This window comes from Solanum dulcamara, chromosome 7 (assembly GCF_947179165.1).
Source record: "Solanum dulcamara chromosome 7, daSolDulc1.2, whole genome shotgun sequence".
NCBI lineage: Eukaryota > Viridiplantae > Streptophyta > Magnoliopsida > Solanales > Solanaceae > Solanum > Solanum dulcamara.
In genome coordinates this window covers 11,344,386-11,358,790 of record NC_077243.1, presented here as the reverse complement: position 1 = coordinate 11,358,790, position 14,405 = coordinate 11,344,386, and the positions used below count along the sequence as shown (strand labels likewise).

The following is a 14,405-nucleotide window of genomic DNA, read 5'->3' as shown; positions in this document are numbered from 1 at the left end:
TGTCACACAGAAATTAAGTTTTGCCACGTAATTTTTGTTTTTTATACTATTTTTATTTTTATTTTCTTTTTTCCCCCTACCAGCTACTGCACCACTAAACCACCCTCCACAGTCCACTCATCTTCCACAAATTCTGAACAGAACTCCAACCTTCTTAAACTATGAAATAAACTTAAATTCATAACAGAATTCCAACCACCGTCAATCCCATTTTCCAAGAAACACCATCAACTGTCAACCACTTCTCCACCTCCCTCAATGGTGTGGACTCACACCAAAAGATTTCTTCTCCACACCATAGCCGATGACCACCAGATACTATTGTGACAACACCCTTCCTCCCGTTTCCGTATATGGGGTTGCATGTGTACTTTCAAGTGGATTGAAGGTTGTTGTAGATTGATGGTTTTAAGATGTGGGATCTGGAGGGAAATGGGTGAGAGAATGAAAGAAGAGGCGCCAGAGAAGTATTTCTGGCACCAAATGTCGAAAATTCGAAGAGGAAGAGCACTCTCAATCAATCAAATTCTCTTGAAGACAAGTGGAAGAAAGTATTCTTCTTCACTTTTTCCCGCTTGGCTTGAATAAAATAATTATATTTCCCAAGTATTTCCAGGTATCATATTTAACTCCAGACAATACGTGAATTAGGAAAATCTATGTAATTGAGATGTATCTAGTTTAGTTTTCCAACAATACTTCCCAAGTTCCTCCTAACTTGTGCTTACGAATACAATTAAAAATTAGGTGAATTATTTCTGGAACTAAGCCTATTCATTATCTTGAACTATTTGCCAAAGTATGACTATCAAAGAAGAGGCATTTTGCCCAAATTCTAGAATCAATTCCACATCTTGAGATCCTTACATTTTTTTGTTTTTTTATAACCGAGAAATCCGTTGGTGGCCCACCCTTTGGACCAACCATAGCCTTCTAAACTCAGTGGATAATGGGCCCACCCCTCTACCCTTCTCCACTTAAAGACCAGGCTTCGCTTTGCATGGTGTGGGGCTTGAACCTGTGACCTAAGCCACAAATCTTTAAGTTGATGTACCTGCAACCTATTCCCTCTTGATCGCGCATTTATGCTTTCACAAAGTCCTCCCAAACACGTAATAATTAAAGAAAGTAAAATTGACACATCCAAACCGCAGCACTCGCAATATCTACTAAAGAAGCAATGCATATGTTCCTTTAATAATAAAGGAGTACACGCACAAACATCTAATAACAAACCTGTACCTTTTTTTCTTTTTCTAGGATTTCTCTAATGGGTTGATATGCCGCTGTAACACAAAGATTCTGCAAAATACCGGACTTAAGTCAGCCTCTGCAAACATCAAAACAAGCAAAGGAATATTCATTTGTCATGCAACAATGAAATAGCAAAGTCACCTTAAGGTCACTTCCAGAATATCCATCAGTCATACTTGCAACTGCATCCAGATCAACATCTGGAGACAAGTCTTCTTTTGAAAGTATCACTTTCAGAATTTTCGCTCTATTTGGAGCATCTGGTAAATTGACCATCAGCCTGTTCATAAAATGTCATGATAAGAACATTGAAACCAACTGACGAAACTTTCCTATTTCATTGGTAGCAAATGACTGGTTCTTCTTTTACCTACGCGGCAGTCGCCTTATGACAGCCTCATCAAGGTCAAATGGTCTGTTTGTTGCTGCAAGTACCAACACTCGCTCAGTATCTTTTGTACGCAAGCCATCCCAATTCACCATGAATTCATTTTTCATTTTACGCATTGCCTCGTGTTCTCCTGGATTTTCCCGTCGTCCCAGCATGCTATCAACCTTCGGTAATCAGAAAAAGGGAGAGCGGGAATAAGAAAATGCATAGCATAAAACAGAAAAGAACAAAAGACATAAGAGTTCTAGGAAGTGTACTTCATCAACAAAAACGACACTCGGAGCAATTTTACTAGCAAGGGAGAAGACAGCTTTCACATATTTCTCACCCTCACCAAACCACTGCAGCATGAAAAACAACAGTAAGATGTATACACGACAAGAAGCACATATGAACACATACACGATAGAACAGTTTGACAAGTTCCAAATGAAGCAAACCTTTGAAGTGATACTTGACATTGAAATATTGATAAAGTTCGCACCGGCTTCAGTGGCAACTGCTTTCGCGAGCATGGTTTTCCCAGTTCCAGGGGGTCCAAATAGAAGTATTCCCTTGCATGGCTGCAAAGTAAGCAGTTGAAAAACAACATTCTTCAGTAAGAAAACTTAGGCAATCACAAATGAGACTTATATGAGATATACATGTCTGATACCAACAAGAATACATAGCGAAGCCAAATAAGATAGCATTAGGTACAACAAGCTTTTCTTTTGCCCCCACCAAAGAGAGCATTTAAGTACAAGAACCTTCTCTAATGCCACATAATATTTTTATCAATGTGATAATTCATATCAAGGATCTCACAAAGATCAAGAGAATGGGAATGTGTAACATATTGATATAGGAAGGTGACAGATAAATAAAAAGGGAACCTTTTTTTTGCATCAAGATAAACAAGAAACTTCATAATCAAATTCAAGTAGCAAAGGAGCTGAAGAAGCAAAGCGAGGAGTGAGAAAACTTACAAGATTGTCTTTATGTTTATTTTTACAGTAGCTATCAAAATAATGCAGCCACACTAAATGAATATTCTAATTCGCAACTTAAAAATCTCATCCGAACTAGTACCATAGTGCCTAGAGAACTCAGTTTACTGACCTCAAAATAACGTCACTAAAAGTTAAACTAACAGTCATCTTCTTCTCATTTTACATTTTGTCAGCACAATAACAAATCGATAAGAAGAGTGGGCAGAAACGAGTAAGACCATTTGTGCTAACTGTTAGATTCCTGAACACAAGTCAAACACTACTAAACAAAAAAATGTGGTTTCACTTATAGACAACCATGTAAATAAGAAAGAACTGAAGATGAAAACCTTGGTTAGTTGACCCTTGCAGAAAAGTTCAGGTCTTTGTAAAGGAAGCATGACCAGCTCTTTTAATGTATCCTTGACATTTTCAAGCGCACCAATATCGTCAAATGTTACTCCAATATCACTGGGGGGAATAACATCTGCCAGAAGTCGCTTCTCAAATTCATTCTCAGTCACAATATCCTGGGTCAGACAAACAATTAGTTCACAAATCATATGCCAAAAACTTCCCACAGACATATTAGGGTAGCATCTCATGAAAAATATAAGTTTAGCAAACCACCAGAAAGAAGGTATCACCTTAAGTGACTTCTTCAAGCTCTTGCTTTCATTTTGCATAGCTTGTAGAATTTCCAATCCATACTGAATGCTGCTAGATTGAAAAGATACAAAACAACTCTTCAATACCACAAATATTACAGCTAAGCAAACCGCATATAGTCTCAGCTACTGCTGCTACTTCTATTACCTCACAGGAGACAAAACAAGCCTCACGTCAGGATCTGCAGCAGGGTTCTGCATCAAATGATGGCTCAAGGCCCATCCAACCACCTTCTCTGCACCTTCAAAGCACCAAAAGAAAGAGAAGAAAAATAAATACCTTGTCCTTATGCAACAAAAAAAAATCAAATGACAAAAAAAAAACAGTTTTTTCCATTTTATGCATATCATATGTTGACTTAAAAAGAATACAATGTGAAGTAGCCTGACAACCTCCTTCACCCCCAGTCCCTTACCTATCGAAAGAAATTGTAAACAATATGAAAAAGAAGTTGCTTACTTTCAACAGAAAAAGTCTGGTCTTTGATGCACAGTGTGTCAAGTCCATCAGAGTCTAATCCATTCCGATTTAGAACCTATACCCAAAAAAAGGGAGGGGATCAACCAACAAGAGAAATAAGTGAAAAGAATCATGATTTTTCCATTGATCTATTGACCTCGCATGTCAGGTATTCCACTTGTTCACACAACTAAAAAATAATAATAATAGATCCCACTAGGCTTTAATAATTTGCAACAGCTTGGAATGCTGAGACATGTCACCCACTTTCTAGGGAAGAATAGAATTCAAATAGTGGACCGTATTCTGTTGCCAATCACAACTCAAAATTCTAGAAAGAGCACAAGCTGAAAGTTCAAACAACCCAAAGGTACAGAGTTTGTCAGATGAAAAGTGATACACAGGAAATTTCACTACCCCGAGTAACAATGTTGTTTTCCCTCTTCCTTCTACTTCTCTATACTGTTTTTCCATATCATTAAAAAAGGTTGTAATGAACCAAAGAATGTTAATGATCTCAAATATTTCTTATTTTCTTCAACAGTGGATCCCCCCTTCCCCCAACCCCCCCAACACACACACACGAAAAAAAAATGGGTTCACGTAGACAAAATGGAGAAGCTTGTCTAGCAGCAAGGGAAAAATAGGAATATAAGCTAGTTTTTTCTGGTGGAACCATTATCTGTACTAGGTGAACCAGGACATTGAGACACTTGTCTGGCAGGTGATGGAACAAGACTGACAGAAAAAGTTGCTAGTGATGGTACAACAGCTGGAGCTACCACTAAGAGAACCAGGAGGGTTTGAAAGCAACTACATTGATGATGAGTAACATCTACGAGGTTGACCCATCTTTTTAGTGTAAAAAGAAAATTCCTTGACAGTAGTTCAGCCATCCTGTCAGTTTGTGCATTTTAGTAACAACTATTTGGTGTACTAGATAAATGCTTCTGAATTATCAATAAAAACACAGGGAAAAAAAGGCACGTATTCTCATCAAACTTTGATCTATGCTAACATAACAGTAGTTTCTCTTCAAGTTTTTTATATAACCAAAGGCAAAATTTATGTCGAGGAAAATGAACTAACACATCAAAGAATCTTGTAGCTTCATAAGAATGCAGAGATGTCAATTGATTTAAATACTAAACAGTTCAAAATATTAGGTTGCCACTTGCAGCAAGGATGATTAGCAACAACATAATCAACAAACAGGTGAAAGGTAGGTTACAAGCCCTTACTGTTCGCAAGCTATTCAAATTTCCTTTCATTTTGAGGGTATCAGCATCTCGATCCAACTGTTGCTTCCAATCAGATAAAAGCGCCTCATCCTGCAATAGCAATAGCCACTCATCAGTTATGAAAGATAGTAAGAACAACAGAAATTCTAAACAAAAAATTGAAAACAGACCTGTGGCATGTGAATGGTCACTTTGTTGGGGAAAAGCTTTGTCAGAAGTTTAGTTGTCTTGGTAACTTCCTTTCCCCTGTCATGCAACTTCCCAAAACTGTCCTGAGGTCAACAAATTTGAGTACTATAAGCCAGTGGTTTAAGTTTGAAAGGAAAAAAAAAGTCCACGTGAGAGTGACATTGGCACAAGGAACAGATTACATCCAGACAAAAGGGAACCACTCAAACTGCCAGGCTTAGGGTTGCCAGATTCCAATAATTCCCAGATTCCAATGATTTCGATGTAATGACTTAACAAAGTTGGTGAAAAGAAAAAACCATCCACCTCAAATAAGAAGGAAAAGAAGTCAAATCAAAGACGAATTGCCAGGCTTGATCATAAAAGGAAATAAAGATGTGTATTAAGTCCGTAGTGTAGGCCATCTGTAGAAGATCACTAGTGTGATGCAAGAAATATAACATAGTATAGTGCACTCATAATACGGGTACTGCTTCCCCTAAACTACCACCCACCCGGCCCCTAAGTGAAAGGAAGAAAAAGAAACAAAGAGAAAAAAATAGACACAATTAAGCCATTGTTTCCAATCGGCATCATCTTGTACAAAATACTCACAAAGAAAAGTATAAATTTAAGGAACAGAATACTCTACCCAGGATCGTCCATCATAAAGAGAGATGGAAGACGTCCCTGCTTGTATTTGGTGGACAATACAGGAAGAGAGGAATCAAAGATGTTTTCAAGATAAGTATGGCAACATTCAGAAGATGAAAATGTAGTGTATGGTGCTGTTATATTTTTTGTGTAAAGGAAAGTATTTAGAAGATCATGAATCTACTTTTGATGTTTTAGAATCCTTGTGAGATGACAAAGGACTAGGAGTGTTATTTCAGCATTCCACCTTGTAATTATGGGAGACTACACAATTTCTTGGTGTAGCTAAATTTTATACATACAAATATGTTACCTTTCTCAAAAGGAATAATTACGGAATAAAAGATTGAGAGAGAGTCTATACCGGGAAAGCCAAATCGAGCAAAGCAGTTTGATTGCTGCCAAATTTGGTGAAGAGCAATCCCCCAGGATGTGACTACAGCGGGCAGATCGGGAAAAGATTAGACCTTATTCCAACTAATAATAGTTAACACAAAGACTGACAAGTTTAAAAGAAAAGTTAAAGCCTACACATAATATATCTCCTCTAGAGGAGAAGAAAAGGAGCAAGAAAGCAAAGAGTCTGATTAGACAGCTAAAAATTACAAAATTGATGTCATAAGAATTTTTTTTGAAAACTGTGTTGTATCTGCATGTTTAATAACAAAGCATATGATAGAGCAAAAGTTAGGCATTCAACCCTCTTTAACCTCTCTTTTTATAATCCCATTTGGACCTCTGCAATCATGCTAACGCTTTCTTATCACCCAAACCTCTCTGCCTGTTCTCTTTACGAGAAAACCTGCTCTTGTCGCAAGCATGTCTGTTTGTCTTATGGATCATCACACCCATTGGCATTTCTTTTTCTTTTTTTAATGACCGTGATGTTCGGGGCCAGCTTTCGCGCACCTCAACTAATTCCACGAGATAGCTGTCACCTCCCACCAACAACAGGTACCAGGTTACTCTGTCCACCAAGGCTAGGACAGATGGGAAGAATCACCAAGTGCTTTTTGTCTCAGCCGGAAACTGCACCTGAGACCTAATGGTTCTCAACCATTTCATTAACCACTAAGACACACCCTTGGGTACAAAATTCTTTCTTAAAAATAATTAGCGTCGCCTGAGAGATTCAAGCTCTCGTGGGGCCCACTGGCATTTCTTTGTACGCAGTTTTTTTTGATCTTAGACTATTCATAAACCAGATTAGTGGTCTGATGACTGGGTCAACAGCAGCCAAACTACAAACTCAGTACTAGTCCTTTCTGGAGTTCCAATTAGAAAGATAAAGAAGAGCACTCAGAATATCAATTCATTTCAATTATCAATCAAGAAAACAAAAGCTAATTGACCTAATTGAGCATCCAGCAGACCAGCCTCTCTCCTTCGGCACTCCATTCGGTGAGAACCTGAGTAAATCACAACTGTAATGCTGTAAATTCACTTTTCCAAGTTCTCACTTACAAATCAGATTTGTCAGAATGTCTACTCTTCCCATCCTTTCACTTGGGATTTTCTCTAGTATGTGTGTCAAGTTGCTTGCATGCAAATAAAATATAAATCCGTCAAAACTATTAAAAGTATTGCATTTTCTAAACCTGTATCGCTGCAATAAGATTCATCACTAGGGTGGCAAATAGGAATAGGAGAAGGAACCTAATGGAGACAATAGAGGTATGCGACATGGCTTATGAGGATGCATAAGGTGCAAGGGAGGCTAAGTGGATTTCTATTCCATTTTGTACAAAGAGGAGAGTGAGTTGAAACCTTCTATGGGAGGAATAGAGTTTGGCCAAATAGGAGGGGAGTGAAGGGAGATCAGACTGGAGGAAGTGAGCAAAACCATGGACGGATGCACGTCGGACAAAGCACCCTGCTGAGCAACTACACTCTAGCATTCTTTCAAAAGTGAGGGGAAGAGATGAAGTGGAGATCATGATATTATATAGCATCTCCGAAAAATCGGGAAGTTCAAAAAGAGCCTTAACGCAATCCTTCTCAAGAGGGAGCTTCAAATATCAAGGATTACAGACCTGTTATAATAGGTCTACTGAGAGCATTTACAAGATCATTTCTTTTTCTTTTTTGATAAGGTAAATTGTTTTATATATGTATTAGTATCACTGGCATGTACAACATGGTACATCATTAAAACTTCTTATAGATTATGTAGAAAACTAATAAAGCCAATCGTAAACTCAAAGTCACAAGTATAATGTACATTTGCCATGTTTCTCCAAAAAAGAATGCAAAGAGATCCAACAAAACTTAAGACAAGTTACATTCTCCTTTTTGTATATAGATATTCTGGAGTTCCTCTCCAAATAACCCACAAATTTGTTGCTGGAATTTCGTTTCAGGCCTTTGAGTGTATACCCATCTCAGCCCCCACCCCCCTCTTCCCCCCTCTTATGGCAACTTCGTAGAAGTTCAAATATGACTCTAGGCATTGTCCATTTTAGGCCGAAAATGTTAAAAGCACGTCCAACAAAATTGTGCAGTAATTTTGCAATGCAGGTATAGGTTGGATTGTGTCCATTACAAGATCATTTCTAAGGTGATTTCAGATGAACTAAAGGTCTTAGATAAGATGAAACACTATCAAAATCTTAGACACGTTTGTGGAGGACAGACAGATTGTAGATGCAACTTTGAGGACAAATGAATTGGTGGAATTAAGAAGAGAAAATTTGCACAACATGAAGTCCTAAGATCACATGAATAGGAACACCCTGTATATTCTGAGGTGGAGATTGGCTTAGAATAGAAGTAAAGAAGGTCCAGGGTGAAGTTCTGCATATCGATGGTCAAGTTCTCAGTCCTAGTCGCTGGAAGCCCTTGTGGCTTTTTAGATAGCTCCAGAAGGTTGAAACAATGAGACCTACTATTGCCGATGTTGTTCATTATGATGATAGCAGTGTTGATCAGACAATGGACAATTTGGTTGCAGTGGATTTTCTAGAAGGTTTCAAGGCAGGCATGGGGTAAAATGACAATTTTAGCGTCTCATTTACAGTTCGTGCATAACACCCTGATATTCTGTGGCCGGACTCTAAAGCTTTCCTATCACAGATAAGTACTGGTGTGTTTCAGTAGTCTCAAGATTGGAAATGGATCTTAAGAAATGTGATATTATACCCCATGGGGGATATGGAACACATCGATCAGTTAGTACAGGTGCCAACAGCATATCTAGGGATCGCTTTGGAGCATTTAACCTAGACCTTTGGCTTTGGAATCTTGTCGTTGAAAGAGCTGAAAAGAGGCTAGGCTTCTGACCCTAGTGCCATGATTGGCTTCATTAGCACATTAAAGTTGTCATGGCTTCGAGTTTTTGGCCAAAATCATCCTTAAACAATACTCCAAGCTTAGATTACATCCTTGAAATATTATTCTTCGCAGAAAACATCCTCCAAGTATTTAAAATTTAACAATTTTCATCCTTCTGCTAGAATTTTTCAGAAAACTAACAGATCCTACAAAAATCAAGTCACCCATTTATATTTATTATTCTAAAATACGTCAAAAATATTATCGTGAACTTTTTGGACAATCGAGTTTAGCATTATGCAAAATCTTTTAATTCACAGCTTTTTTCATTTATTTTTCATGTGATTTAATATTAAAAAATTACCAGTTGAAATATGTTTCTTCTCAACTTAATCCGCTTAAGCGGTGTTTGTAGGAAACTTCCACTTCTAATAATGGAGAATGAAACTCAAATGCGACACATAATCAGAATTTTGATTAAAAGCTCGAATGCAAGACATAAATAGAATTTTGATCACCTTAATATCAGATTGCACCGAAAAATTATTGATCTAACTAGAATTTGACTTTAAAAAAAGGTGAAGATAATTAAGCTCCTGCTTCTTTCAGTTGGTAAAAGAGAAGAAGAGCAGGTCATGTATCCTCACACTTTCCTAACATTTTTTGTTTCAGCAAGCAATGGTGCCCACGATTTTTAATATTCTTTTTTTTCAGGAGCTTTTAATAGAAGATAACGAATTATGTAGAAAAATTTATTGTTCACATGAATTGCACATGTTTTTGCAGGATCCCTTAATTTTTTGACAATATCTAACTAAAGGATGAAAATTGCTAACTTGCAAATACTTGGAGGATGTTTTCTGTCAAAAAATATATTTTAAGGATGTAATTTAAGTTTGGGGTATAGTTTAAGGATCTTTTTGGCCAAAAACTCCATGACTTCCTTAGGGATGTAACTTAACCAGCATCATCCTGGCATTATCATAAATAAAGTTGATCTGTACTGATCAAAGAGGCTAGTGAAATGGCAGAAGAGGTTCCTGTCAAAAAGGAACCAATGCCTAGCGGAAGCAATGAATCTTTGATCAAAATCACACTTTCAAGAATCCAAACATACTACATTTATGTCTCTTATGCACGAACCAGAAAGTATAACAACTAAGCTAGAGAAGCTTCAACTCAATTTCTTGTGGGATGTGAATGATCAGTCAAAAAAGTTTCACCTGGTAAGCTAGATTATCATAACATCCCCTATTCGGTATTAAGGACTTTTGGTATTAAGGACTTGAAGGTCTTTCACAGAGCGCTACTCGAGAAGTGGTTGTGGAGGTTTGGGAAGGAATGGGCATTGTGGAGGACAGTGACTGCAGAAAATTACAACATTAAGGATGAGGGTAGATGACGGACTCGCGGACATCACTCGTTCTTATGGTTACGGACTGTGGAGGAACATTATGAAGAATGAGAAGAGATCTGCAACCAATATCACTCTGTATAAATGTCAGATGTTACCTTTTCTTTACAACCATGGTGCCCGGACCACCTTGCAAGTACCTCTACTAATTCCACAGAATACCTCCAACCAGCACACCAGCAACAGGTGTGTCAGGCAATTCAATCCACCAAGGCTAGGGCAGATAGAACAAGGTTGGCACATATGGGAAGAAAGCACCCGTGTTTTTGTCTCTGCTTGGATTTTACTTTAGACCTCATCTCACCCACTTCATTGACCACTAGGCCACACCCTTGGATGCATCTAGGATGTTACTATTTTGCACGAATCCAGGTGATGTGGCACAATATACCAAGTATCACCTATCTTTCCTCTTCCACATATCAAAGTCAAAGGGAGGAAAAATATATCGGGTCTAAAGAGAGTAAAACGAGGAAGCAATATAGGATTTAAGGATCAATAGAAACTAATACGACAGTGTTAGCAAAGACGAAAAGTGCAAAAAAATCTAAGGTCCATTGGGACTTTAAGAATAAAACGTGGGCTTTAATGAAGAAAGGAACAATGGAAAGAAAATACAAATATGTATGTGTAGTTCAAGACTAATAATTATAATAAAAATAACAAATATATGGACAAGGATATTGAAAAACATTACGATAAAGTGATACACCAATTATTTAGTGTAGTCTCTTCGGGATTGCGCTCATTGACAAGGAACAGTATGTCTTATAAACTTGATGACAACACTTAAGCACCCGTGAAGGGAGGTGAAGCCCTTTAACATGTTTTGTGTCTCGCTTTAGGGCTTAAGTGCACCTTTGATAACACTCTTATAATATTGAGAGGTTGAGAAACTCCAAACCGATAGAGACATTCTATATACAAACTATTCCCCCATAGGGAAAGGATAGACACAAGTGGAAAATAAGGGGTAGCAGTCTCTTCTAGGTAGTTTTCTACCCGAGGCCGTGGAAAAGGGAAACCAAAGGCCTCTCTTATCTATCAGTACAGATCCCAAGAGCCTTGAGAAAGGCATGCTTCTTCACATGGATGGCAATGAGGATGACTAAGGATTTAAGCACCGAGATTTTTGATGTCTAAATTCCTTTTAAGATGACTAAGGATTAGGAGTCCTCTTTTTGCTCAAGTTGGATTGTAATATGGGGGACTACACGCCCTTTGTGTTGTTTGAAATCATTAATATATAAACATCTTAACTTTACAAAAAAAAGTGTGATATTATCAACAAAAAACTTGAGGAAAAGTGATACTCCTTCGTCACTTCATGTGTCTGTGTTTGACCCTGCATGAAATTTAAGAATCTAAAGAGAACTTTTGAATCATGTGGTTTTAAATTAGAAGTGTGTATAACACATCAAAAAATTCATTGAATCTTGTGATCTTAAACATGTCATGTCGCTCCTATAAAACCGTTTCATTAAGGGTAAAATCAGAATGGTCGTGCTAACTAGTTGAACAGTCACTGAGTAAATTTTTCATGTGTAAAAATGCTCTCAGGCACCAATATCGAGGAAATCTTTTCATACACAGTTTTTAGACTTTTTCCTTTATAGGGGGCCAAGCTTCGGTAGGATGACCGGAGTTAATGCATCAGGGGAAAACAGCATTTACTACAATGCCGGATTCAAGCCATATGAGATCACTAAATGCCAGTCAGGAGTAGAAACATGGTACGAATGGACCGAACATAGCAGGAATTTAATGAGGAGAGTAAGAGTTACTCATAAAACTCTAAAATGGTTAGTGACGGTCTTTATTGAAGCATAAAAAACACACGGGAAAGAAGTCAAACGATGGAAAACAAAAGACCACTTCTCAGAGTTATATTGCACCCTCAAGTTCAATGAAAACGGGAGATACATCAGTTTCACAGCCATACAGGGGCAGAGCAAATCCATAATGATTACACCGGAGAGTTATTACAAAGGAGGGTGGGGACACATAGCCCACAAAATTAATAAAAATTTATCTGTGTGCCAGAGACCACACATCAGCTGCAAGAAGCACATATAAGCCAACAAACACTATCTTTCAAAAAAGCTTGCAACAGTAGTAGCAGATGGACAACGGAGGCTTCGAGGAAGGCACATCTACAGGCAAACAAGAACAGCATCAGAATCACAGGAGACAGATCCACTTCAGAGAAGGATCTTCTGAATAGATGCCTTGTGGGTAGATTTTATACGGCGACACAGAAGACCCCAGCTCTGAATGAGGTCAGAAGGTGGGCCTGTAACTCCTGGAAGACAATCAGAGGTATTAATGTCTTCACAATGAATGACGATCTATTCTTATTCGAGCTCCCATCAAAAAAAAATAGCAGAACATGACATGAATGGAACCTGGAGTTGGAAAAAAATGAATTTGTCACTCGAATGGTAGAACCCTACAATGGGCTGCTGGCCGGATAACATCACCAGAGATTGGTTGTGGGTCAGAATCTTAGGGCATCCACTATGTATGTGGTCACAGAGCATCTTCAAAAAGATCGGTGATCAGTACGAGGGAAACATCGAGACAGGGGAGGAGACATCTCTGAAAAACCACTTACACTGGGCCAGAATCAAGGTGAAAGGGGATGGAAAATTGATTCCGCCGGAGTTAGAAGTAGCTGTTGAAGGGTTCGTCTTCACTATCTCGGTATGGGTGGAAGCGTCGGTCACTTTTAGAGCAGAGAAAGAGAAATCAAATGCTGTTGATTTTAGACCAGTGGTCAATATAGGGCAGAGACCTATTTTGATGAAAGATTCAGCTTTTGGGGAGACTAGCCACGTGGTGTCAGCAGGGAATAAGGTCAATTCAAAAAAAGAAGCAAATGGATGGCACATTAAGGGGAAAGGGCCTATGTGGGCCATAGCAGGTCAATTAAAAGAAAGTTTGGGCCAATCTGAAGGCCCAAAAAATTTCGACTTTCAGGAAATAAATAAAACATCCCAAAAGGAAGACATCACTATGGAGACAGAAATAAATGCAAATATTTTTTCCCATCAGAAATCTGCAAGAGCCGCGATGGAGCTAATTGAGGTGGAGAAGGAGATCCCAGATGTTCAACTTGAAAATCCAACAGAAAATACAGAGGTGGAAGGGTCGCAACAAGAAGGAGATGGCAAAACATTAGCCATACAATTACATGACCAACTCGAGGTAGTGAATTGCATCGGGGACGAAGCTATCCCTCTCAGAATGAAATTCCCAACAGAAGGAATTGAACATGAAGAGGACATTGCAGAATGGATTCAAGAGTACATAATCAAGCTGAGCTCTGAATTTGGGGTGAACTTTAAAGGCTGTGAGGAGAAAGCTAAAGAACTGTTCAGAAAGGTAGATAATAACAACCAGCAAAACAGTGACACACAAACCACAGTGAAGAAGAAGGGGGCAATGGAGTTGAAAAGGCTAGAACTAGATAGTAAGTTCTAGAGTTATGGGTCTAGAAGCAAGGGGGGATATCTACCAATAAAAGATTTACGAATCTGAAAATCATATCTTCGAACGTGAGGGGACTAAATTGTGGCAGAGAGAGGGGACTGATCAGAAATATGCTTAGATCTTGGAAGGCAGATGTAGTGTGCCTCCAATAAAATCAGCTGGAGGGGGAAATCACTGAAATAATGAAGTCTGGGGAAGTAGGTGGGTAAATTATATCCAAGTAGAAGCCAGTGGGACTAGGGGGGATAGTTATCATGTGGGACAGAAGGTTCCGGGAAGGAGAAGAAAGTAGTGTGGGGAAATACTCTATTTCTTTTAGACTCACTAGTAAGAACCAGAACCTTGACTGATACTTAACAGGGGTCTACGCTCCAAATGAAAGAGTAGAAAGGGAAGAAACCTGGGAAGAGTTAGGAGCGGCT

General features: G+C 38.5%; 1 protein-coding gene across 1 annotated transcript in view; it reads right to left on the bottom strand.

Moving 5' to 3' along the window:
* LOC129896085 (uncharacterized) overlaps positions 1-14,405 on the bottom strand; it is a 32,730-nt gene that overhangs the window by 2,841 nt on the left and 15,484 nt on the right. Inside the window, exons 15-26 of the mRNA XM_055971907.1 lie at positions 6,172-6,243; positions 5,156-5,257; positions 4,986-5,075; positions 3,745-3,820; positions 3,433-3,526; positions 3,264-3,333; positions 2,967-3,146; positions 2,086-2,208; positions 1,903-1,986; positions 1,625-1,809; positions 1,396-1,534; positions 1,243-1,302 (exon numbers count right to left, since the gene is read on the bottom strand). Coding sequence (XP_055827882.1) covers positions 1,243-1,302; positions 1,396-1,534; positions 1,625-1,809; positions 1,903-1,986; positions 2,086-2,208; positions 2,967-3,146; positions 3,264-3,333; positions 3,433-3,526; positions 3,745-3,820; positions 4,986-5,075; positions 5,156-5,257; positions 6,172-6,243 — 1,275 coding nt within the window. The remainder of the gene's footprint in view (positions 1-1,242; positions 1,303-1,395; positions 1,535-1,624; positions 1,810-1,902; positions 1,987-2,085; positions 2,209-2,966; positions 3,147-3,263; positions 3,334-3,432; positions 3,527-3,744; positions 3,821-4,985; positions 5,076-5,155; positions 5,258-6,171; positions 6,244-14,405) is intronic.